The sequence below is a fragment of the Danio rerio genome, chromosome 15 (assembly GCF_052040795.2).
Source record: "Danio rerio strain M-AB ecotype USA chromosome 15, GRCz13ab, whole genome shotgun sequence".
NCBI classification, from domain to species: domain Eukaryota; kingdom Metazoa; phylum Chordata; class Actinopteri; order Cypriniformes; family Danionidae; genus Danio; species Danio rerio.
Genome location: NC_141035.1, coordinates 16,512,501 through 16,540,065, shown reverse-complemented (window position 1 = coordinate 16,540,065; position 27,565 = coordinate 16,512,501). Strand labels below are relative to the sequence as shown.

The 27,565-nt window shown below is 36.2% G+C and overlaps 2 protein-coding genes across 4 annotated transcripts in view; one reads left to right on the top strand and one right to left on the bottom strand.

Annotated features, from left to right (window-relative positions):
• The window catches only part of si:ch211-116o3.5, a 135,890-nt gene that overhangs the window by 47,949 nt on the left and 60,376 nt on the right, over positions 1-27,565 (top strand). The gene's annotated exons all lie outside the window — the stretch shown is intronic.
• On the bottom strand, positions 10,110-22,671 carry clca1 (chloride channel accessory 1; the record flags this gene model as incomplete). 2 transcript variants are annotated; one of them, NM_001446840.1, is given in 20 exon segments in its annotated part: positions 10,110-10,835; positions 10,985-11,209; positions 13,356-13,520; positions 15,234-15,498; positions 15,712-15,927; positions 16,042-16,148; positions 16,247-16,427; positions 16,520-16,744; positions 16,883-17,116; positions 18,589-18,754; positions 18,828-18,933; positions 19,013-19,154; positions 19,241-19,378; positions 19,746-19,924; positions 19,927-19,930; positions 22,537-22,581; positions 22,584-22,604; position 22,607; positions 22,610-22,617; positions 22,619-22,671. In NM_001446840.1, coding segments are annotated over 20 exon segments (2,838 nt in total), but the record flags the coding sequence as incomplete, so codon positions are not given.

Here is a 27,565-nt window from a genome sequence, read left to right as displayed (position 1 = left end):
AAGCTCCATCCCTGTGCCTTCTATTCTCGCAAGCTTAACTCCGCTGAACGGAACTACGATGTGGGAAACCGAGAACTCCTCGCCATGAAAGCTGCGCTAGAGGAATGGAGACACTGGCTTGAGGGCGCAAAACACCCTTTCATCGTCATCACTGATCACAAGAACCTAAAATACATCCGGTCTTGTAAACGTCTGAATCCTAGACAGGCAAGATGGGCGCTGTTTTTCACACGATTTGACTTCCAAGTCACCTATATCCCTGGTTCGAAAAACATCAAAGCAGATGCTCTGTCCCGCCTCTCAGACGATGAGACCTCTGAAATCCCTGACGAGCCCATAATCAAAAGTCCTCTAATTGTCGCTCCCATCCAGTGGGATATAGATCAGGAGATCCTCCAAGCCGCCGAAAGTAATCCTTCTCAGCAGCCCTGTCCGGAGAATAAAATCTTTGTTCCCTCGTCGCTTCGAGAAAGACTCATCTCCGAGGTACATGACCACCCCAGTTCCGGTCACCCAGGCAGCACAGCCACTGTGCAAATGATTCAATCCCGCTACTGGTGGTCCTCCATACACAAGGATGTAATCAACTTCATTAACAAATGCTCACCCTGTCAGATGTCCAAACACTCCCGTCACCGTCCAGATGGATTACTCCAACCCCTGGAGGTGCCACATCGTCCTTGGTCACACATCGCTATAGATTTCATCACCGATTTACCCATATCTCAGGGCAAAACCACCATCCTCACAGTAGTGGACCGATTTTCGAAATCCTGCCGCCTTATTCCCATTTCCAAACTGCCCACAGCCATGGAAACGGCTGAGTTACTCTGCGAGTGTGTGTTTCGGTACTATGGTCTCCCCGAAGACATCGTATCGGATAGAGGTCCCCAGTTTACATCCCGACTCTGGTCAGCATTCTTCAAAAATCTCCAAATCAACGTCAGCCTAACATCCGGCTATCATCCCCAATCCAACGGGCAGACAGAGCGCTTGAACCAAGAGATCGGTCGATTCCTCCGCACGTATCGTCACTCGACCCAGAACGAATGGGCCAAATTTTTGATGTGGGCAGAATATGCTCAGAACTCCCTCAGAAAAGCATCTACTGGATTAACCCCATTTCAATGCGTGCTGGGCTTCCAACCTCCGCTCTTTCCCTGGTCCGGCGAGACCTCTGAACTCCCTGCGGTGGATACCTGGTTTAAAAACTGCGAAGAGGTCTGGAACGCAGCTCATACTCACCTCTCTCACGCCATAAGGCGTTTCAAGGAACAAGCCGATCGACACCGACGTCCTGGTCCCATGTATTCCCCAGGACAATGGGTATGGCTTTCCACCCGCGACTTACGCCTCAAGCTGCCCTGCAAGAAACTCAGTCCCAGGTACGTGGGTCCTTTCCAGATAGAAAGACAAATATCTCCTGTTTCGTTCAGACTGACACTCCCTAATCATTTTCGTATTTCCCCAACTTTCCATGTCTCTCTGCTCGAGCCTGCTGCTGGTCCAGCCGAGATGGATAGGGAGGTGGCAGCCGGTGAACAGGGTCCCCCGCCTCTCATGATCGATGGCGAAGAGGCTTACCAGATCCACGAGATCCTGAGATCCAGACGCCGGGGCGGTCAACTCCAATATCTCGTTGATTGGGAGGGGTACGGTCCGGAGGAGAGATCTTGGATTAACCGCAAGGACATCCTCGACACCACACTACTGGAAGAGTTCCACTCACAACATCCGGAGATGCCGGCCCCTCGCCCCCGTGGAAGACCCCGGCGTCGAGAATTGCCTCACTTCAGGAGCCGTTCGTTGGGGGGGGGCTCTGTCACCGACTCGGTCCCAGTCATTCCCCTCGCTGACCAGCAGAGGTCACCATCTCCGGACTTCTAATCATTACGTCATCCTTCTCACTCAGATCCCAGCACACCTGTTCTCCATCTCACTAATGACCCACGTACCACATATAAGCAGCTCACACACACACTCCATTGCGAAGTCTTGTTTAGCCCCGGCCAGCATTTCTGAGCGTTCTATCCTGCCTGATCTCCCGTTTACCACTTCAGCCCGTTCCTCGACTCTGCTCTGTCTTCTGCCTGCCCTTGACCTAAAGCCTGATTACACGGACTCTGATTCTCGCTGCCTGCCCCTGACTAAAGCCTGTATTACGGACTCTGAACCACGCTGCCTGCCCTTGACTCAAGCCTGGTAATCACTCTGCCTCTGTTATCTGCTAATCATCGTTGAGTTGTATGTTGTATGTTCGCACAACCGTGCGAGGTGTTGATGTTTAAGTGTGACTTAATAAATACTGCAAAATGGATCCCTCCGTGTCAGTCTCCCCGTTACAGGTTTAGTGTTAACAAGATTCTGTATCTAATCTAGATGCAATAATAACTGTTAAAAGATGATAAATAAAAAGTTGATTTTTCATTAAAGAAAATAGGGTAGCAGGTCTAACAATAGTATGGAGTCACAACCTTAATTAGATTATGTGCAAATTAAACAACATATTGGTCTCCATGAATAATATATGTTGCATTAGAGGTGAACGAAAAGACAAATAAGATTTATGTATTACATACAAAGTACAGATTGTTGAGGCAACAGCATTTCAATAGATTGGCATTTGAGATGTACATGGTTTAAATCAAGGGTGAAGTGGTAAGGAAAATTAAGCAGCAAGCAAAATGATTAGAAAAAATTATCCATTTTAAATGCAGTGATTACTGAATTGTTGTACACATGTGACATCTGTGCAAAGTAGAATGTGAGTAAAAGATCAGCAATAGGCCTAAGGGGATATACAAGAACTTGATTGTGGATGTTGTGAAATGATAAAATTAGCTTAGGGCAAGAGATACAAGCTTTTGGGCATGACAGTTGAGGTAGATGAGTGAAGGTAATTCCATCAGCAGAGCAGGGAAGAAGGAACAGTTATTACATTTAAGACAAGAGAAGTCTCAGATTTGGAATAACCTCTGAAGAAAGTTCAAATAATGTGTCTGCTGTTATAAATAAATTAGAGTAATTAAAGTCAATTAAAGTCAATAAAGGTAATTAAGTAGATAAATAAGTGGATATGTGATTCAGTGAATAGATAAATAAATGAATTAATAAAGTATTGGAAATCAAGAAAATTGAGCAATTACACATAATTGTAAGGAATGATTGAAAGAGCTAAAGATGATTCATCAAGGCCTACTTTAACAAGATGTGTTAAAATAATATAGCTTTTGCATTAATAAGTGATTGCATGAAAACTGACAGAAACAAGCAACTAACATTGCATGAAATACTATTGGGTCGACCCTTGCATGTAATCTCGCATATAACTTCGCATATAACCGTTTGGAATGTTTGGAGAACATTTCTAATGCATTGAAAAGAAGTTTGGTCTTTTATGAAGAAACTAATTGCTATGTGCAAAGTGATATCTATACAGGAAACCAGAAAGGAGCAGAAGCAGGAGATTAATCTGGTGATCGAGTATATCTGAGGTGCTTTGGAGAAAGTGGAGGGAAGTTAGGAGAAAAGGACCTTATGCCAACATTGCCAAGGGGGATGCCATCAACTGGGTACCAGTTAAGGCCAGAACGAAACAAAAAATGCTCGCAAGTATGTGCCAGATTTAGGGTCAAAAAGATGAACTAGTGCTAAAAATTTGGATAGTTCAGATAAAGAAGAGGATGATGAAGAGGATCCATGCCTTGGGTGTAAGTGCTAGTCAACCTCTACCCCAAAATGGCGGCTCTCTACGATACGCAAAGTATCTGGGCTGAAGATCAACGTACTCTACTGATTATGTTTTGTGGGTGTTAGATTATTATGTTGTGACCATATCTTGGGAGATTGTGTATTTTTATTTTTATTTTAGTGTTTTAGTTTTATTTTTTACTGTATGTTAAATAATCATGACCACCAGAAGCAAATAGATAACCACTTGTATGCTTAAAATACTACTTTTTATGATATCAACAAAATAGAATCAAGTCTTTTACTGTGTCCTCGTCAAAAAAGGAAACAGAGGTTTGGTTTGATTCTATTCCAAAGTGGAATAACATGATTTGGTCATTTGTAATAATACTGTGACATATATTTGTCATTAGGTAGTAGGGCTAAGGGCTAGATCATGGAGTTGCACTATGGGCCAAAAAACAAGAATATTAAGACTTAAAGTCTTAAGAGGAGGGATTATATGGAGTGGATTTTATACTTTTTAAAGTGTGAAGTTAATCTATATATTCAAATTATATGTGTATAATCTGCTTGTAGACTTGCATACCATTAAAACAATTAAAGTGTTATGAAGAGTTGGAAAGGGGAAATGGCCTGAGGAAACAACTAAGGGTCATAAAAAAAGGAATGAAAAGAGAGTGGTAAAAAAGCCTGAGGTGTCTCAGAAAACAGATGTCAGAAGTGGAATTTGGGGTCAGGGGTTAAACTAGGAGGGATCTTGTGTAATATATGGAGAACAAAGGAAAACAACGGATGTAAAAGGTTATTTAAGCAGGCCAGAACATGAGTGAGACAGAATTTTTAGACAGAGATGCTACTGGGGATCTCCTGAAAGTTCTCCTTTGTTGTCGACAATAAAGTATATTCTTCTGATATTCATAACCTCCAGACTGAGTTTGATTCAGTAAGAGAAAAACCAAGAAACCACTACAGTACCTTGCATATTGAAGAGTGGAGACTGCATCCCCATAAGGCGGAAATGATTTGGAAGTGATTCAACCAGTCTCTAATTCTCATTAACAGTGGCCTGCTTGGAGGAGGATGCACTGTCAAGCCACTGGCCCAAACGCAGGAAATAGGCATTGACTCAGGTCAAAACCATGACAAGTTTGGGGCTGTTCAAAAGGGAACATCCTTTAATAACGAGCTTCCTGCAAGAAACTGCTGTGTAAACAAAAAACTCTGTCAGAGCCTCACCGTTTGCTTAGTCGAAAGATTCAGAGGTAATTTGGCACCCAACCTTGCCTTTATAGTGGCTGAGCTTGCCATTCTGACGAGTGCTGGGACACCATTGGCTATTGCAAAGCGCTAGAGTGATTCAATCAGACATCAGCATTATTGAGGTAAATGATTTTCTCATTTGTAATGTGTTGTTCCATTCTCAGGGAACCAAGTTTATGTCCAGTAACTGGAGACATTTCAGTGGCAGCTTCAAGCTCTTCTAGGCAGTCTGAAATACTAAGGAAATTAGAAACTTAAAAGCATTATAAAAAAGGGATTTAGAGAAACATGATATAATTTTCAACATTTTTAAATAAAGTTTTATGTTCTGTTTGTCTTCATTTTTTATTTGATGATCATCAATAAGATTGTTACCTTTGAAAGAGTTTTTTTTTTAATTTAGAGGTTTGACATTTTAGGAACCACAAGGAAAGATAAAAAGTGCTAAGAAAATGTTTAAAGATTTCTTATGTAAAAGTCATAATTTGGTCTTGTTTGAACATTTCTAGGTATTTGTATTAAATAACAGTTTGCATTTTAATGGATCTTAAATTGAGGGGGCCATTAATGTCAATGTTAAATAATAAGTGCACATTTTCAAGTGTTTGTGTGGACTAACATTATGTGTAAATGCTGAATGGCAGCACGCTTACTGCATGGTCATGCATCATTTTCAGTCTTACCAGTCAGACAAGAATACTGTGTGGCTAACTGAGTCACTGTGAACTTGAGCATGTCAACACTTGTGAACTTGAGCGTGTGAATTGAAACTTTGTTGCCTGGCCCTGAATCTGCTCTTCAGCTCCTCTACATTGTTTTCTGTACATTGCTAAGCCATGCAAACATATTCCGAATGGTGGTAAAAATTTTGTTTATGTGCGTATGCTGCAGCTGTCTGTATGTTTGAAAATGTCTTTACTGTTCCAAAATTGAATTAAACAGACTGGAATAGACAAAAAAAAAAAAAAAAAACTTTTTTAATGTAACATATGATGGAGTCTGGAAAACTACTACCATATATCATATACTTTGACTTGTATTTTATTGCAGACAATACAACAAACATGTTCCTTATGATTTTTATTTATTTATTTATTTTTGTTTTGTTTTTCAAAATAAAAACATTCCTATTTTGGTTCTTGCAACACATTCCACCACTAGCAATGTTGCCATTCCTTTTCACAACACTTAAAAGACGTTTAGGCACAGAAGACATTAAATGATTAAGTGTTTCAGTGTCGTAAGATGAGCAGCAGTACAGGGTCTTCGTTGTCACATTTTGGGCTTTAAAATGCACCACACATTCTCTATTGGAGACAGATCAGGACTGCAGACAGGCCAGTCAAGTACCTCTATCCTTTTCCTCCACAGCCAGTACTTTGTAATGTGTGCCGAATGTGGTTTTACATTGTATTGTTGAAATGGGCGTGGGCATCCATGGAAAAGTTGTCTTCGTAAAGGCAGCATATTGAGCTCCAAAATCTTTATCTACTTTTCAGCATTAATCGTGCCATCACAGAAGTTCAAGTAACATTTGCAAAAGGCACTGACACAACCTTATACCATGACAGAACCTGGCTTTTGGACTTGTTGCTGGTAACAGTCTTGGCGATCCTTTGCTTCTTTGGCCCAGAGAACACGGCATCCATTTCTCCCGAAAAATATCTGAAATCTGACCACAGTACACATTTCCATTGTGTCATGGTCCATTCCAGATATCTCAGAGTCCAGTGAAGTCAAGGGCGTCGTTTTGGCACAGTACAGTTTTAAGTGGCATTTGTAACTGGCATTTCTTTGCTCTCACTTTCATTTGTCACTCATGATGATGACAATTGTTGATGCAGTGCTGCCTGAGGGATCGGAGATCCCGATAGTTCAGCTTAGGCTTGCATCCTTGTTCTTTACACACTGAAATTCCTCCGGATTCTTTTAGGAACATTGTTTTTAAACTTATCAACAATTTTCTTATTTATTTGTTGGCAAACTTGGGATCCACAACCCATCTTTGCACCTAAAGAACTAGATCTTTCCTGGATCCTGCTTTTCTACCAAATCATAATAACAATCACCGGTTGACTTCACCTGTTTCAAATCACATAATTATTTAATCAATTTACCAGATTACTAGCCCTAAATTGCTCCTGTCCCAACTTTTTTTTGGAATGTGTTGCAGGTCTGAATGACAGGAAAGGATGCCTATATACAAATGAATTAAAGTTGACCAGACAAAACATAAATAATTTGTGTTCATATTGTCTGCAATGAAATACAAGTCAAAGTAAATTTAGAAATCACTCCTTTTTTTTTTTACTATATTTTCCTAACTTTTTTCTGTTTTGGGGTTGTATTAGTGCTCCCTCTGCAGCTTTAGACTTTAGTGTGATTTGTCATCTGATGAATCCCCATAATGTTGTTCCATTGTTCCAGTGTCAGAGTTCCCGATCTAAAAGTAAACTGTAAAATCATTTCAGGAATACAGTAGGTGGAATACTGTTCCACATAATTTTCCTATGGCTTAATTGGATTGTCTTAGCAGCAGATAATAACTGAAAATGTATGAAGGTGTACTTAATTTTCACTTCAAACCTGATGCCGAGTCATTCGAAGCTTAAAGGAAGATGAGGGGTGTAGTTGTGTTATGATAACATGCTGCTTCAGCCAATCAGAGTGGCACTAATTGGTTGCAATCGTTACAAAAGTTACATAATACAAGGCTCATGCAGGAGTGCATTAAAGCAATGCAGTTTAACATCAGCATATTGCTCTGTTCTTAACCATGACACACATTTAGTATTAATACACACAGTAGCAATATATGTGTGTAGGAACAGCTGATGGTAGCCATAGCAATGACAAACAGCAGAGGATCACAAATGCATTTAAATCCTTAAACAAAGCGTCACGCAATGCGTTTTCAGCGTGGTTTTACACACGATATGAGAATATAAAGCGTTAACCAGATACACTACAAGCCTTGTGGAGCGGTTACAAGTAACAAAACACAATTAAATACATAATTTGCAAGCTAGAGAAAACAAAAGTGACCATTTAAATCGCACTTACTTACACAATTGAAATAGAGGAATGAAGAAACTGGTCCATGAACTATGTACTATAAAGTTCCTGTCAAGCTCTGACAAAGTCCCATGCATCAATAGTCTTTTCTGATCCTTCCTTTAACAAACGGCCAACAAATCCCCCATTGTAAGCATGTAGATTGCTGAAGCACTCATCTGAAAATGACAAGATGCTAATACTGGGGTATTTTTGCAAAAATAAACTTCAACCACTGACTCTTCACAGCCTCATGTTTGGATAGAGAAAATAACACCAACTTTCCCTCACACTTCAGAGCACAGCGTCTACGCGACTTGATTCAACCAGGATCAGCTACAGTGTCTGTATTCCTCTTTTTCTTTCTACAGTGTTTGTGGGCGGGGCCAGGGGTTTCAATTTTCCAGGGTCAACGAGCGCAACAAATCGGCGGGGCTTGAATTCTGTATCGACATCATACCGGCACAGCTAAAGACTCGTTATCGCGTTAATTCATTTTAACCACTCTGTTTCGACTCTTATAGATAAATCAAAAGTTTTGAACACAGCGCACTTTTAGATTTAAGCCTAAGCGGGATATTTCACTTCACTTAGAGCTGTGTCACACATTGCATGGAAGGTCATTTTCTAAAACCCGCCAGCTTGGGCGGGGGTTGTTTGGGTTTAGGGGTTGCATAAAATGACAAATGACACAACCCACCCAAAAAGAGAGATACATTATTCCTGATACATTTCTTGTCCTTCTGTCATTTTTGGGATCTATAGGAGAGGGATAAAGATCTACAACTATAAATGGGTAGGTGACCACTGGCCTACAGTAACTGTGACCTGAAGTATTTAGAGATGTCGAACCAGTAAATTACTTTTAACAAACGTTTATTGTACTTTTCTCCATCATCAAAATGTGCTATTTGTTTTAAGTTACATCCTGTAGTAAGAGCACAGGTGGTGTACAGTGTAAGTCAGAATTATTAAACCCCCTTTTATTTATTTATTTATTTTTAATATTTCCCAAATGATGTTTAACAGAGCAAGGAAATTTTTACAGTATGTGAGGTCTTATTTGTTTTATTTTAGCTACAATAAAAACAGTTTTGAATTTTTTAAAAGCTATTTTAGGGCGAGGCAGTAGCGCAGTAGGTAGTGCTGTCGCCTAACAGCAAGAAGGTCGCTGGGTCGCTGGTTCGAACCTCGGCTCAGTTGTCGTTTCTGTGTGGAGTTTGCACGTTCTCCCTGCCTTCGCGTGGGTTTGCTCCTAGTGGTCCGTTTTCCCCCACAGTCCAAAGACATGTGGTACAGGTGAATTAGGTAGGCTAAATTGTCTGTAGTGTTTGAGTGTGTGTGAGAATGTTTCCCAGAGATGGGTTGTGGCTGGAAGGGCATCCGCTGCGTAAAAACTTGCTGGATTAGGGGACTAAGCCGACAAGAAAATGAATTAATGAAAAGCTATTTTAAGGACAAAATTATTAGCCCCTTTAAGCATTTTTTTCCTATAGTCTACAGAACAAACCATTGCCTAATTACCCTAACCTGCCTAGTTAGCCTTATTAACCTACTTAAGCCTTTAAATGTTACTGTAAGCTGCATAGAAATGTCTTGAAAAATATTTAGGAAAATATTATTTACTGTCATCATGGCAAAGATAAAATAAATCAGTTAATAGAAATGATTTATTAAAACTATTATGTTTAGAAATGTGTTGGAAAAAAATCTTCCCTCTGTTAAACAGAAATTGGGGAAAAAATAAACAGGGGGGCTAATAATTCGACTTAAACTGTATGTGAAAGTGCAATTCTGAGATTGCAGATCTAATAGTGTAAGAGTCTGCACCCAGTGCTTGGCTTACTACACAGACAGAAACAAGACCTTTAATGATATTTCAGAGGGGGGGCTCTGACCAAAGGCATTTCTGAAGACTTAACTCAGTGTTGGCAAACATAATAAGGTGGCCAGTTATCTACAGTGCTAAAAATATCAAAGAACACTAAAAGTAAAACACTACACCAACCCTGATCAGTTGCTAATCATTGGCTGATGGATATAAATGATGACTGTATAGCTCCCTGTTTAAGTTTACAAAAACCAACTCATAGAAACAGCCACCATGTATATACATCCATTTTATTTTGCCTATTTGATCTTTTACAACTCAATGTAAAGCAAAATGACAATCACACATTGCACAATATTATGAATATGTTCGCATTGTGGATTTACCACTGAACAAATACTGTTTAAAAGTGCTTTCATTTAATCAGAATGAGACAAACTGACTGAGAATGTGTCATAAATGAGAATTCTAAAAAAGACAGAGGCAATATCACCTTAATACTGCAATTAAGAAATTATGTTTGATAAAACATATTCTAAATCTGGTAAATATACATTGTGATCAACTCATCATAAAGCATAAAGATTGATTTGACATTGTTAGGAGCAGATTCTTAATGCAGGTCTTCTTCGTCTCACTGCCCATGTGGTTACACCAGCAATAATGCATATGACGATAGTTACCGCACACAAAGAGCTGACAAGAACAGTCAAATTCAAGCCTGGGTTTGATATTCCCGGTGGTTTCGGATTAGGGAGGATCATTGATGCTGAAGCAATGTTGGAGGTATCAGATTTGGCATCGTGTTCATCCAAAGTCTGAACCGCAAAAAAGAGCGTGGTGCCATTTTGGATTGGTAAACTGAGATTGAATGCGTGCTGTTCCACTGATCCAGCCTCCTGAGGTGAGACAGTTGCTGTGTCGACTACATGGCCATTGCTGAAATCTTGCCGAAGCATGTCCAGGTCAAAGCTCCATCTGATCTCGTAAGATTTAGCTGGGATAATTCAAGATACATTACTTCATGATCTAACTTTCAAGCATTTACTTTGTTAGTGAAAAAGTGAAAGAAATTGTCATATATATAAATTTGTATAATTTGAAACTGAGTGATTGTAGTTGTACTGTATTAATTGTATGCTTTACCTCTTCCTTGGTCGAGGTCTTCACCAGGAGCCGTCCAGCTGAGAAGCACAGCCTCCTCAAGGATTTTAGCTCCTAGATCTGTCACTTTGCTAGGAGGGAAATTTGGTGGTGTTGAGCCTGTTAGAGTCACCTCAAAACTCTCACCGGTGGCTGTTCTGGTGAAGCTTCCAACCTCAATTGGTTCATCAGAAACTGAAGGATTTGGCGGGTTCAGCTCTACAACACCTATACAGAAAAAACAGTTCCCTCATTTTTGATTCTGATTTAGTTTGGTTTCTTTCCATTTCTTTTTAGTTAGTTTCAGTTTGTGCATCAATTCAGTGCATGTTAAAACATAATAGTTGTCATTGACAAATTTAAACAGCATAAACTGATGTGCAAGATCAATAATCCTACACTGTACAACAAATATTTACATGTTGCTTTAACTTATTTTAGTAAGTTAATCAGGTTTCAACTACATTTTATAAAAAGTGTAACTTAATATTTAAGTCAGTATTTGTCAGCCATAATATAGCTTTGGTTCAAATATTATTTATTTTAGTCTAAATAAAAAAAAAAAAAATTAATTGTGGTCAAGAAAAAACCTACATTCACACAAAGTAAAAATATTGATTACTATGTGTTTCAGATATTTATGCTAACAGGTTAGCATTGTGGAAGATCACCCACTGCACCTTTAATCAAAACATTTATTCTGCCCAAGGGAAAAAATACGTTAACTCAAAGGTAAAATACTGTTTTTATAGAGACCATAAAATAATAGAGTTACTTTGGTTCAACTTAATTATATATTTTGAGAAATAAAACATTTTTCTTTTATGAAATCAAAGTAAAATTGTACTTTGGACTAAACTATAATAAATACATATTGCAATAAAAACTATAATAAATACGTAATGTTAGCCAGCGTTATTTCTAGTTATTGTATCTTCAAGATCAGAGATAACCTATCTGCTGGTGCTTTTAGCACAGCAATAAATGTCATGCAATTTTGTAATCAAACTCATATTAAAAAAAATCATAAAAATAGAAGAGCGCATAAACTGTACCTATAGGCTACTGTTGTTATCACGGAGACATGGCATAAATAGCAAGGTGTTTCTAAAAAACATATCACGGATGTTTAGGGCATCAATCCAGATTACATTACATGAAAACGATTTTGAATGTTTACCTTGTCTAAACAAGATTTGCTTTGGCCACAGATCATCTTCATATTTAAATCGAGCAATGGCAAATTGCAAAACCATATCTGGTCAGTAAGATGGCATGTGGTCACATTAAAATACTATGGAGAACTTGAAAAAAAAAACAAATCTTTACAATTTCATTGTTCATTTTTGGCTTTGAGGACTCAAATTAGAAACCATATTTTTTCACTTAATCCAATATAAAAATGTACTTTGAATGAAAGACAAAATGGTTTACTTTTTTTCAGTGTGTGCTCGCACATAAGTTATATCAGCCTGATCTCACGAGGAAACGTAAGTATTTTACGTTTTGTCAGTTTAGTGGCTAAGTTCAGTCGTACGAAAATGTATGATTTTAAAAGGGAGGCGTGGAATTTGTATGAATTAGATTGCATGAGTTCATACGAATTAACCACTAAATCAAAAAGTTACGAATTGGCATGAGATTGCGTTAGTTATATAAACAGTAAACAGTAAGTGCGACCTTTTATGCTTATCCATTATCAATGCAGGGATGTTACCCTTTGGTTGGTTCAAATTGCCAATCAGAGGTTACTGTAGGTCAGAATCCAACAGTTATCCATAAAAACACCTAAAATAAATGTGTTTAATTGGATGTAATTGGATTAAATATATGAATTTGGTTCAATGATCCTAGTGATGGTTTGCAGCTGTAAGGGCATTCACTGTATAAAAAACATATGCTGGACTAGTTGGCGGTTCAATCCGCTGTGGCGACCCCAGATTAATAAAGTGACTAAGCTGAAAAGAAAATGAATGAATTAATTAATTTGGTTAAATGAGACTTGCAGGCACAAACTACTGAAAGACGCTGATAGTGAACATCAGCTGAGCTGCTTTGAATCTCAGTAAAGAAGACAGTAAGGCATCTGAGGTACACTTTGCAGGGTACTTTCAAAAGCACTTGATGAGCCATTCACTCAACTTATTATTTAAAAAATATATATTAATTTAGTAACAAAACAAATGACTTTGTGAAATTGTGCTTTGTTTGATTTGAATCAACTGGGACACAAAAAAAGTGGATTGCAAATAGTAGTTTAAGTATATCGCACTCCTGGTTGTGCTCTTGGTCTGATTAAACTGTATTTCCCACCTTCTCTTTAAATGTGATCAAGTGTAAATGACCAAAATATGAATCTCTGGGTTTAGTTTACCATCTACCACATATCCAGGTACGTATGGGGCACCACTCCTTTTCTGGACCGCAAATCTGGCCTTTCCATCTTGATTCTTCGCTCTCACTTTCAGGCTGCATCTCCCGTTTACCATTTTTGTGAAATATCTGGAATAGATTCCATCATTTGCCACAACATCGGCTCCTGTAAAAGATTGATGTCGAGTTCATTTATCACTTTGGAAATATATCTCACAGGATAGCTCATCTAAAAATGAACTCATTGTTTACTAAGCTGTCTGGTTTAATATTTTATGAGTTCTGTCAAACACAAAAGAAGATATTTTTAAGAAGGCTAATTGCTGGCAAAATAATGTTTTTTGTTCATTTACGGTTATGAATTACATTCTTAGAACTTGATCTCTGCTCAGTTAACTTTTGATGTTAAAAATTCAACTCAAAGCGACTTTTAATTAGATATTTTAGTAGTTTGAAACGATACTTTGTTTAAAAAATAATACAGATATATAATTAGGTCTGTAGAGTAACAAAAAAAAAGTACTGGCAGTTTATTACCAGTTTTTTGTATCACAATTTAAAATTGCTTCAAAGTATTTGAAATGTCAATAAAAGTCACTTTTTCAAATAAATCATATGTTGTTAGAGGAAAGATCAACAAAAAGAAAAAATTGCAAATATGGACAAATGTTAGTTTAAACTTAGTAACTCTTTTTGTTGTCAACAGAAGACAAAAACTTAAAAAGGTCTTGACCAAGTGAAGGGAAATTGAAATTAGCCAAAATTAAGGTCATTAAAAAGTTATAAATTTCATCTGACGAGGTATTACATTTTCATGACCAATTTTGTCAGATAGCTTTTTAATTTGGGTTAAGTGCAGGCCTTTATTCTAATATTTGTGTGGATTTATTGTTTATTGTTTATGTTGAGAGTAGGACCTGAGCAATATCATGTGAAGTGGTAATTCATTCGCAGGCACGCTGAAACCAACTGGGTGCCTGGCTGGCTTGCTGCCAACCATATATGTGAGCTCGCTTTCGTTCATTAATTAAATTAAAACATGGAAAAATGCAAGTTTTAGGACCTCTGGTTGGAGGACTCATAATTTAAATACAGGCTTAGGCCTGTATTTGGCAGCAGCTTTGAGGCTTATTGCCACGTCTGCAAGAAGACGATTAATATAACCTCGCCTGCATGTGCATCTCACAGCGCCTACGGCTAAACTCACATCGGTTTATTATGACACTGTAATCGATCATTTTTTCCTGCAATTGACAGCAAGAACAAACATAGAAGCGTTGTTAGATTGACAAGCAGCACCTAGTTATGTTCGAAAGAATGACAAATGCCAAACTAGATGAATTTATATCAATGGGTATTGCAGTGTGTGGCAACACTGGTGGTAGCTTGGCAACAGAACCGCGACGTCAACAAAGAATCTATTGGCACAGCTCAGCACGGTTGTCTAACCATGCAGAGAATTCCGAGAACGTTTGTAATCGTGCTGCACCGTTCCAGGCTCAGTGGAGAAGCAACTGTAACCGTACTAAACTGTTATTAGAAGAGCGGCTATTGACATTGATGACATATATGACTTTGATTAAAAACTATGGACAGACATCTTGATTAATCCCTCTGCTTTACTTGAATGTATATTTTCTCTGCAATATGTTATTCCATTTGTAAAGATATTCCATTTACACCAATACAGTTGCAGCTCATGTCACAAGTCATGCTGTATTACAATTTTTTTCTAAGGTAATAAAAAATGTAGTAAAAGGTATTAAATTCAATTTATGTAGTTCTGTGTATTCCCTGGTGAGTAAATGATCTTAAAGTTTGGGTGAACTATCCCTTTAAGTTGAGTGCATACTTAATACAAGAATTATGAGTAATTTACCTGCTCCATTGTCCAGGAGTTGTAAACTTTGTATAGGCCCAGTTGCAGGCTCCAGCGTAGCCCACACTTTAACATTTATCACAGGCCTGTAATTCTGACTAACCTCAGCAAACACCGTCATAGGTTTAGTGCCATCGCTGACCTGCTGGTTCATGCGGGTTTTGACAATGATTGGAGGAACATCCTCATGTGATGCTTGACTTGTTACTGTAATTGTAAATGCCTGAATTGTTGAAGTTTGGATACTGTACGCCCAGTCTCCAGGCTATCAGACATAAGATAGTAAAAGGAGGTCAATAAGTGTATAATTACATATATATTATCTTTAATCATAAACTGATTTTTGGTCTGAAGATATTTATTATGTTGACATTATGCTTATCTAAAACCCTTGGACTAAATGCCCTTTTTATTGCAACAATATGTGTTCATATATTTGGTGGTTGAACTTTAAACTGGTTGATAACAGTTGTCATACCTCTGCGGTGTCTGCAACTTTTAAAGTGACTGTTTTCAGCCGATCATCATGATTCATTTGTGCCTCAGTGTAGACAATGCCACTCGGTGACTGTATGTAAACAGCGGGAAAATTTTTTTCATAAATGATCACAAAGCTGGTTTTGTTGCCAACAGTCTGATCCACTGATACCGTCCCATTGAACCAATCAGATGTTCTGGTTCCCACACTCTCAAGCTAAAGGAATGATATAAAAAAATTAATATTAAAATACTCACACTATATATACTTAAAATATCAGTGATAAATATTTATGTCATGAGCAATGACAGAATACTTGACATACTGTACCTGAACAGGTTCATTTGTATGATCTCCGGTGGATAATGTAAGTGAAGCAAATGCGTCTATTAATTGGTTGGAGGTGAACTCATCAGTGACTAAGTGAAATATTCCACCTATTTTTGCAAAACAATTTATAAAATAACTTGGATTTGATAATAAACCGCTATTAATGTAATATGAATTTCTCAGATATATTTATTTAATTTGTTACCAGTTTTGTCTGCCATCTCTTGCAATGCATTATGTGCACTGTCACTTAGAGCTATTGTGTGTATAATAGCATCACTGTTTATTGCATCTGGAATACACAATGTAACGTCGTCTGTTGCCTGACCATCTGTCAGAAAAATTATTTCATCTCCTATTGCATCCATGTCGTCTTCTGAAAGTACCTGAAGGTTTTGAGGAAAATAAAAAAGCATTAGCACAAAAAAAACACTGTAATCCTGCTCTACAAACATAAAATCAACAATTCATTTGGTACCTGTAAGCCTAGACGAAGGCCATTACACATGTTTGTGTATCCATCTGGAATTTCGGGCAACAAGTTGATGAGATGATCTCTTGTGGCATCACTCTCAATAATAGTCAATGAGCTCACAATAGAAGCTGCAGTACTGAATTTTACAATTCCAACACTGGCCTGTTCCTCAACATAGTTCCGTAGTAAATGTGTGGCTGCCTGCCTCATTCGAAGAATTCTAGATTCCTATAGAAGGTTTGAAAAACAATTTCATGTTTGTTTGATTTTTTTTTACTTCATTTCATCTTAGAGCATTGGTATTCAGTGTGTAAAGGTTAGAAAACATTTGATTCAAGTGAAATAATGCATTTAATGTCTGCATACTGATCCCATGCTTGTTGATACATCAAGGATGAGACAAACAGCCCTCTTCTTCCGCTGCAAAAGTTTAAATGTTGGCGGCAATGGAGTCGATGGCAGTGGTGGTAGAAATGACAGTGCGTCTTTATCCACAGAATCCTCGAATATTACCGTCCATGTCGCTTTGTTATTACATATTATATTTTGCTGGGTTTCAGCTTCATAATTGTGCTCGGTTTCACGACAAAAAGTGGTCACCTAAAAACACAACTTGTCATCAACAAAATATATCAAAAAACACTCCAAGTCAGATTATAGCTCTATAAACCCTGGGTATTTATTTTGGGTCTTTCTAAGATGGGATTTTCGACAGAAAGTAAAAACAAACAAAAAACTAAACCTAAATTGTTTCTTTAAATCATTTAACCCTCTGGTGCAGTTTGGTCTAAGTTTTTTTTTTATTATTATTGTAAACAGATACACACTTAAAACAAAAGCTCCTTTCACACATACAGACCTTTCCAGAAAAATGGCGGCAATTTTCCTGAAAGGGATCATGTGTGAACAGGATCTTTTTGAAAATACCGGTAAATACCGGCAATTTTCTAGAAAGAGAAAATGTAACTTTACCGGTAATTTGCTAGAATGCTGTTTGTAAACATAGAAGGAAAATTGTCGAAAAGAGCTCATTTAAGTCTAGAACACGCTGAAGGTCTTATGTATTGTACATCACAATATGCAATAGTGTTCTTTCATATGTATTCATCAAAGTTGTTCACAATACTTATCCATCCACAGAATTTGTAATGTAGTCAAATGTGTAAACATTTAGCTGCAATTCACACTTCTGCCTTTGAATTTCTCTGGAACGTGAATGCTAAAGCTTTAAATAAAAGTGAAACCATTAACAAAAGCCCAACCCCTTCTTTTTTTAAAAATTCAAGCGCAGCCGTTTAGAGGCCATTTCTGGTCAATGACGTCAGAATTACTGGTTTTTTGAATGTGGATGGAAGGGTTATGGTCTTTTCCGGAAAAATCTGTGTAAACAGCTCTTTTTTGAATTTGCCAAATTGAATTTTTAAATCGTTCTGGAAATGTTCTGAATATTTACCGGTATCACTGTGTGAAAGGGGCTAATGAAATGTTAAATAAAGAGGTCACACTTGAATTGTTGGGAGTCAAAAGTGACTACACTGGAAATAAATTAATGGGAAACTAATTTAATCGTTTAAAGCTTTTGAATAAAATAGGTTTTTAATATACAATATTGAATTCATTGAACTTTTTACCACTGTAATACATTTAAAATGCTTTTGTTTTCACCTCTCTGCCAAGTCTCTATACCAAATATTAAAGATTTAGCACTGATTTAATCAGTTTTCAAGTTGTAAATTTTAATTTTAGGTCAAAGCTCAATATACTAGCTCAATATGCAACAATATAACTGAACATCGTAAACTCCCTTAAAATGTTAAATATTTAATCCAATTTCATGTGAAATAAAATTGATTAGCGAGCTGAAATGTGACATATTTTATTCAATGAAAAAAAAAAACTTTATTTATGACCACAACACCAGAGGATTAAATTCTCAGAATCTCAATCTTTTGTTGAACCTATGTTGTCTTAACATGACAAAGTAGTTACTTACATTTAGTAATATATGTAGTTAGTTAGTTACTACTAATAGTAGTTACTTCTAAAACTAGTAAAGAAAAGTGTGAACTTACGGCTTCCAGGCTTGGTGAAAACATTACAGAGCTGTCAGTGTTTTGATCTTTGTTAGGAAAAAACTTGCAATCCGAGCTAGGTAAAAACGTTTCTGGATTAATGCGGCATGATTGAAGAGATCCTCCATTAATCTCAAAAAACTGACCTTCAATGTTTGTAGTACATCTAAAGATAAGAAGAACATTAATAATACTGAAACCAATCTGAGAAAATTTTAGTTTTTTAAAAAGTGTATAACCTTGTATATTCAACACGGCCATTAGAGAGGTAAAAGGGTTTTTCTTCATTGTATTCATCATAAACACCCCATCTCAGATGAGCCCATTCATGCAAAAAAACCTTTCCTGCAATTAATCCAAAATTCACCTTATTTACTTTTTAACACATACTGTACAAATGTTACAATAAATAAATGCCACTCACCTCTTGGTCCATACATCTGAATGGCAGAGTCATTTAAGAGAAAGTCTGGAGTGAAATGAATGTACTCTCCCCCTACTCCGCATTCTCCGTACAGTTTAGTTCTTGGTTCCATCAATTTAGCATGGTCAATTTTTATTTTGGCCTGTGTAGGGATGAAAATTGTGTCAAAAATTGTGAAAATAAAAAACACACTTTATCAAATATAACGTAAGTACATATGGTCTGCACTTTTTCAAATGATTCTGTTCTCGCTTTGCTGCAACTCTTACAACTCCATTGGGATGGAACTAGTATTGTGGCGTCTTTCAAGTAGACCTTTTTATCCAAAGCATGATAAAGATAAAAAGACCCATCAGTGACCATTTCCTGTAAAAAATGAGAACCAAAATATAATATAAGTTCACTTTCTCCTTTAAAGAGACTGTGTTTACACAAAAGTAAATGCAACTTAATTTGTTTATTCTCAAACACTGTCAGCAAAAATGATTATATACTGTACATATTTTATCTATTAGTAAAGTTTTTACAAAAATGCAATCTTTTACAAAATGCAATGCAGATTAGTTTCTTAAGGAGACCAAAAATAAATAAATAGACTTTATTTTATAAAACACCTTTGAAAGTAGCATCTCCAAGACACATACAAGCATAAATGCATAGGGTCAAGATAATAAAAACAAAGAAAAAACATTTAAAAGTATGTTATAAGTGATGATTTAAAATACACATTCACCTTGATTTTATCGATAAGTGTATCATCCTGCTTGACTTTTGCACCAATTGCAATCGAAATGTCAACATAGCCACCACCATCTAGTTTGATTCCAGTAGACGGGTACGGCAGCAGCATCCATAATACGACAAACACCGATTTCCAGTCCATGGCTGCAGAATCTAAACAAACATCAACCCTTGAAGCCTGTTTTGAACAATGTCAAGTTAAAAATTAACTTAAAGCGATGATCATAGATGACATTCTTTACCGGAATGGACTAAACAGTACCAATATAACTGGATCATATCAGTAGACAACACATTATTAGAGTGCCATTGGGCAACTGTTTTATTTCACTTCACTTAAGAAAAGTACCTACAGTATAGTACAAGGTATACTCTTTTCCACCTCTTATATTTAACATGTTTTTAGTAATTAATTGCAATGTGTATTCAGTATTAATTTTATTTTTTTCTTTCTATGTATTTATTTAATTGTGAAATTATTTGTGATATTATTTATTTGTGAAAACTGCCCATCGCATCACAGCGACCACACTACCATAAAGGACATCCAGAAGAAACACTGTCTGTGCTCAGCATGCAGTATTTTTAAGGATTCCTCTCACCCTGCTCACAGACTGTTTTCTCCCCTGCCTTCTGGCAGGCGCATTAGGCTCCCCCGGACAAAAACCAGCAGACTGAGGAACAGCCTTTTCCCCAACGCTGCACCGCACTGACTATTTTGCCCCCCATTACACCCCCACACTCCTCATAACTTATACTCCGCATAATCACTGCATTATTTAACATTTGTACATTTAAAAATTGCACATATTCATTGCACTGATTCACTTATTTGAACTGTACATACCCACTACACATGGACATTTGTAATTATGTACTCACCCACTGTGCATATACGTTTGTAATTATACTTATCTAGCTGCACACTTCTGAATATTAATAGCAACCTGTACATATATTAATTTATTGTAAACCTCTGTTCATAGCTAATACAACCTGTATGTAATGTTCATAGTACATCCATCTGTAAATATCACTATAGTTTTTCTATAACTGCACTTTATAAATTATACCTGTTTCCTGCACTTGCTGCTATTGCACTGCTGGTTAGACCTAATATGCATTTTGTTCTCTTGTACTTGTACATGTGTAATGACAATAAAGTTTAATCTAATGTATTTATTTATTTATAAATCTTCATAATGTGCTCATCCTTACTATAAACTACTGCAAATATACACAAGTTATATCCAGTAATAACTTTGTATTTCTTAATCTGCCTGTTAATGTTTAAAACTAATTTCCGCTGTAGTTTGTGTATAGTCATTTCCCAGTGTTGGCATTTAATAATCTTCCATTGGCTTTTAATGGAGAATGGATGATATGAAATAGATTTAATGCTGGATCTCTATTAAAATTGTGAATTTGTGATTTATTTTAAGGTGATTTATAAAAAGGGATCTTTTTCCAATTCAAAATATTATTGAAATGTTGTTTATTATTTACACTCAAAAAAATTATGTTTGCTATTTATTCAAACTACTTATTTAAATCGAGCTGAAACAACACAATCATTGAGCTATTTTGGGGGACAGCTTAATTGTTTTATGTTCAATCCACTTAAATTTGTAAAAACTAATAAGCTAGCTTAATTCCTTTATGTTGTCCCAACACAAATCCATTGTGTGGAACCCAGCATTAATAAAAAACAGTATATTAATAAAAAATGCTGGAGGACAATACAGTTTTGTGTTATGCTTATTTTTATTATTGTTGTAATTTTTATATATGATTAATATTTAATTATTACTATGATGCCAATCCAACTCTACAATTTGCTCAAAACCACACACTATGAAAACAGTAGTCATTACAACCACATCGAATAAATCGATAAACTGTATATTATATATAGACAAGTTTGATGGATGTAAACAATAACAATGGCTCTAATGCATATTAATCTAATGCATTATGTTCTTAATTTCCATAACTTCCATAACTTTCCATAACTTCCAAAAAGGTCCACATTGATAAATAATGTTATGACAGTTTTAAAATCAAGTTATAATTGAATTGCGGCTTGTGAAATTGTTAAATATCAAGCACGAAATGTTCATGTGTCATTATCACCACATTGAAATATTAAAATGGTCTACATATATATATAGTTTTAAAACCGCATCTAACAAATTTTCCCTTTTCCAATTTATCATTTTTATAAGGACCTCACTTTTAGTTTTTTCTAACTTACTTTTAGTGTCACTGTTCAAATGAGTCAAATTTGATGATGACACCTTACCTTGAAATAAAGAGTAGTTGCCGATGTTGTTCACTAACCCTACCTATTTTTACAGATGTAGTCACAAGACACAGCCATAATCAATTATTACATTAAAATGATATAATGTGATTTATATAAGGGAATATTACTCTAAAAACCAAGTGTTAATCATAAAATTATCATTGTTTTTAATAAAAGTTGCTTGGACAGAAGAGCTATATAAGTTATTAGGTTAGTATATATAGATACATATACATACAAAACCCCAAAACAAAACTACATAATAACAAAATGAATGTATTAATAATTGAATGACCATGGAAACAAATGGGAAACAAAAGGTAAAATTATTACATTTATATAAACTTCAACTTGACTTTAGTCGACTCCCTAATGTAACGTATTATGGATGTAAAAAGCTTTACAGTGCAGTGCAGGTCATTGTTAGAAAATGTATTCTGTTACTAGATAAGGAAAGAAAAACAGGTGCAACAGGTGCTATGGGTGTAGCACACAAGCCCAGGCAACATCTCGCATACACTCATGCACACACACAGGGGAAAGAGAAGACTTCTTCAAAGTGAAAATACACAAAGCATTACACCACACCTAGTTTTTTTTTTTTTTTTTCAGTGTTCTTTCTTGTCAAAATGGATCGTTCCTAAATAGCATGATTATTCTGCCAAAGAGTTACTCAAGCTATAGCGCCCTCTGTCAGTGAAAATACTCACTACAGCACTTATCCGTTAAACAGTTACATTAGATCACAGGTGTCAAACTCCCGGAGGGCCCGCGGCTCTCTATAGTTTAGCTTTAACCCTAATTAAATACACCTGATCAAACTAAATTAGGCTTGTTTGAAACCTACAGGTAAGTGTGTTGAAGAAGGATTGGCAATAAACTGTGCAGATCGAGCTGAGGCCCTGCTGGAACTGGATTTGAGTAAAATAGTTAAAACATTTTTGTCTCTCTTTTTTTTTTTTTTTTTTGTGGAAACCCAAAATTGTAATATAATAAACCCACATCTATTGGACACTCACCCACATTGCTATACTATGTGTGCACATGAAAACTATATGCAGAATTTAAACTTGAACAGACAAAGTCAAACATTGCAACTGACCTTAAGCAGGTACAAAAATTCTAAAACATCATGTTGGATTTTATTTGTATTTTTTGGTAAACTGACTGAATGTAAATTGGTTAAATTGTCCATGAAGTACAGACTATTAAAAAAACAAGCAACAACCAATTATCAGGCCTAAAAATAATGGAAAAAAAAAAAAAAAAAAATATATATATATATATATATATATATATATATATATATATATATATATATATATATATATATATATATATATGTTAGGGATGTGCGGAGCAGCCGGTATTTGTATTTGTATTTGTTGAGGGGGGAAAAGTATTTGTACAGTATTTGTATTTGTATTCGAGTAAAATTCAAAATGGCGCAAAAATATATATTTTTTCTATTACACTTCTAATTTACGTTATAGTGAAAGTATTGTTTAATTATACCCATTATATAAATTATAGACATGCAATATTGGTTGTTGTTTTTGAACATGTGACAAGAAATGTCATTGAAAAGAAAATAACATAGAAGCCATTATCTCATCCATGGTTAAACCAACAACTAATAAAATACCATTGTGAATATTATGAACCCCACCACCACCGTTCTTGTTGAAGGACACTGAATAGACAGAATAAAAACAAATAATACTTCAAAAAACTGTTCTTCTTCTGAAAGAACTTCTTACCAATGGACAGAATTCCAAAAACTAAAATTAACTAAATAAATCTAAATAAAACCCTGCCTGGGAGATCTGGCAGAACAAAAGTATTCTATATAATACTAAAAGATACAGCCCTGCTATTGTCATCTGCCTGCCACAAAACAGACACAAAGTTTGTTTGTTTGTTTGTTTTATGTTTGAAACTGACTTGCTGGGGCAGAATGTGGCTGTGTTGATGGTTTGGTGCTTGTGGAGGATTTAGCAGAACATAGCTGTGCTGATTGAGGGGATTGATGCTTGTGGGGGGTTCACAGACAGTATCAGGAGAGGATGCTTTTAGTGCATGTGATAATACATTACATAGAAGGTTGCGCGGTAGCACAGTGAGTAGCACTGTCGCCTCACAGCAAGAAGGTTGCTGGTTCGAGCCCTGACTGGGTTCTCCCCATGTTGGCGTGGGTTTCCTCCGGGTGCTCCGGTTTCCCCCACAGTCCAAACACATGCAGTACAGGTGAATTGGGTAAGCTAAATTGTCCCTATTGTTTGTGTGAAAGAGAGTGTATGGATGTTTCCCAGTGCTGGGTAGCAGCTGGAAGGGCAGCCACTGCGTAAAACATATGCTGGATAAATTGGTGGTTCATTCCACTGTGGCAACCCCAGATTGATAAAGGGACTAAGCCGAAAAGAAAATGAATGATTATGCATAGAAGATGTTGACAGATGTTTAATATCTCTGCCTCTGCTGATTTCACTTTTGTAAACATTATACAGTATCACTTTGTTTTATCAGCAGCTCCACTGACTGTAAAATGCTTCCACAAAGAACATGAAGTTTTTTTTTTTTTGACTGGTGGAGGAACAAGAAATGGCTCAGAAGCAGTCTCATTTTTTTCACTCTTTTTCTATTCGGGTGCCCAAATGTATTTGAGGAGTTTCAAGTTAATAAAAAGTGACGGGAAGCTATTCTAAGGTTAACTAGCCTATAGCATATATCTTGCTGTCTGCAAAAGACAGTAATGTAGACGTACCATATAACTCCCATAAGTGCATACTATTCGACACAACTGCACAAGCATCGTTTTAACCTTTATAAACGAACGTTAACGTTACTCTGTCAACAGTCTATTGTCTAAATTACCGCGCTAACAGAGCTAACGTTGCGTAAACAGAGAGCACCCGATTGCAAACTTAAAAAATGCAGCGTAATGGAATATCCATATAGTGATGCAGTGAAGTATTTTTTCGCTCAGCCGAGCCTTCTCTGTTGCTGTGGAGAAGCTTTTGTCAGACACCTTTTATCTCCGCCCCGCCCTCCGACTACTGACTGAGCGTGTGTCTCTCTCTCTCTCTCTCTCTCTCTCTCTCTCTCTCTCACTCACTCACTCACTCACTCACGCAAGCATGCACTGTGGTCTCATGAGGAAACGCTGCTTTTTGATATAATGGTTTTCTTGCTCCCGAATACAAATAATTTTTCAAGTATTTGTTCGAAATAAGTATTCGTAAAAACACGCTATTCGTGCCTTTCCGAATACCGTATTCGGGTTCGGCTCCACCCTTAATATGTATATATATATATATATATATATATATATATATATATATATATATATATATATATATATATATATATTTTTTTTTTTTTTTTTTTTTTTTTACTAAAAACATGTATTATACTTAGACTGAACCTTGGTAAAACACTTCTTTGAACTTTGAATTTAACTAATTAATGGAATATTTTATTTTTTTCTCAAATAGAAATACATTGAAACTGTGATAAAATTAAAACTGTAAATTTGTTTTTATGGCAAACTTTTTAATTAATTTTATAGTTTGGGACAGTTGCAACAGCATGTTGCTACATTGTTCAAACTCTTTCAACCCTGATTAAACTGTCTAGGGAGATACATACAATAGCTAAGAAAACAGTGATTTAAATTATACCATAATATAATTTAATACTGTCTAATGTTTCACAAAAACAGATTAGACAGTATGAGCAATTTTCTGAACATGAAAAACATGTTTTTAACCCAAAGATGAGTTTTATACTAAATGATGTTGAAGAGCTTTGAATCGACGTTCCTGCTGGGCCAGCTCTGCCATCCTTTGTGTTTCCTGAGCCTGAGCATATATATATATATATATATATATATACATACATACAAATATTTATGGACCTCACAGTGTATGTATATATATATATATATATATATATATATATATATATATATATATATATATATATATATATATATATATATATATTAGCGCTGTCAAAACTAGTGCGTTAACGTATGCAATTAATTATTAATTATTAAAAATTAACGCAATTAATGCAGTTGCAGGTTTTTTTTACTTCCTGTGGTGGACGTGTGTTTAACATGCAAGAAATGTGGATAAGACCAAGGAAGTACTTTTGGAAGGCAAGTTCCAGTATAAAACAGTTAGTTGCATCACAGGTTATCCAGAGTTTCATGCAATTTCGGGTGTTTCATTTTTAACTTTCGACTTCTGTTGTAAGTTGATACCGCATGGCGAACAAAAAGAAAATCCTCCGCATATCATGACTTGGTGTTCTTTTAAGGTAATAAAATCACTGCTTAGGCTACATGGTAGAATTTTAATAAGAGTATTATCTTAATCATATTAAAATCGGACTATTGGTGTCTTATGTAAATGAACTTAGAATGTCTCTGGTGAAGTTGCAAGCTGTCAAAGACAGGGCATTACTCTGCCTTTCAGCATGAGCCCTACAAGTTTAGCGTGTTTCCTCATTAAACGCAACGAAAGCTTATGCTTCGTGTTGTTGTGTCAGAATCCTTGTGAAATACAGTAATACTTTAGGACGCTTAGTTTAAGCAAATTTGATGAACGCGATCATGCGTGTTGAATCTGAAGGGAGTTGCTCCAGCGCGTTGTGTGTGCGTCTGTCTGTTTGTGTGTGTGTCTGTATCAGGCCCTTTGAGGGGTGTCAGGGGTGGAGTGAGCGACGTATCTGAATAGGGGCGTGTTCGCGCGAGACGTACCTGAAGGACGGTGGGGGTGAGTTGCACGCGACATACCTGGAGAGCTAAGAGGGATGCGGTGGAGAGGGGTGTGCAATGTATTTAACAACCGGTTTGCAAGAGATTATCATTCATTTGCGGGCATCCGGGAGTCTCTTTGCACTTGCAGGATACTCCTAGTCTTAGAAACTGGATGAATGTAAAGGAGGATTAAGCAAAATTGTTTCTACTTTATAACTAATGTTCTCAACTCACAGCAATAAAACTTTACAATGAGTGCAACAGTTTGTTTTCAATAGTTTATTATTATAATTTTTCATTTTCCATATCTGCAATTCCTGTATTTTGGCATTTTTTTGCAGTCCACTTAGAATCCAACATGGAAATCAATGTTTTCTTTATTGGCATTGATTGTTTTGAAATTTAAATGTCATTAACATGCCTGTGTTTTAATTTCTGTAATAAATATGGCTGTCAAGCCAGGATCTTGATGGTTTATTGTGGGTATGTTGTTTACATGAAGAAATCTGTGTTATAAGTTAAAAAAAATTCTAATAACAATTATATTTTGAATTTAAACAGTTTTTGTCTTGCGTTTACATTAATTTTACATTTGACAAGCCAAAATTACAAGTTTCAGTATTTTAAATGTGATTAATCGTGATTAATTTTTTAAAAAAGGTGCGATTAATTAGTTATTTTTGTTTATCGATTGACTGCACTAATATATATATATATATATATATATATATATATATATATA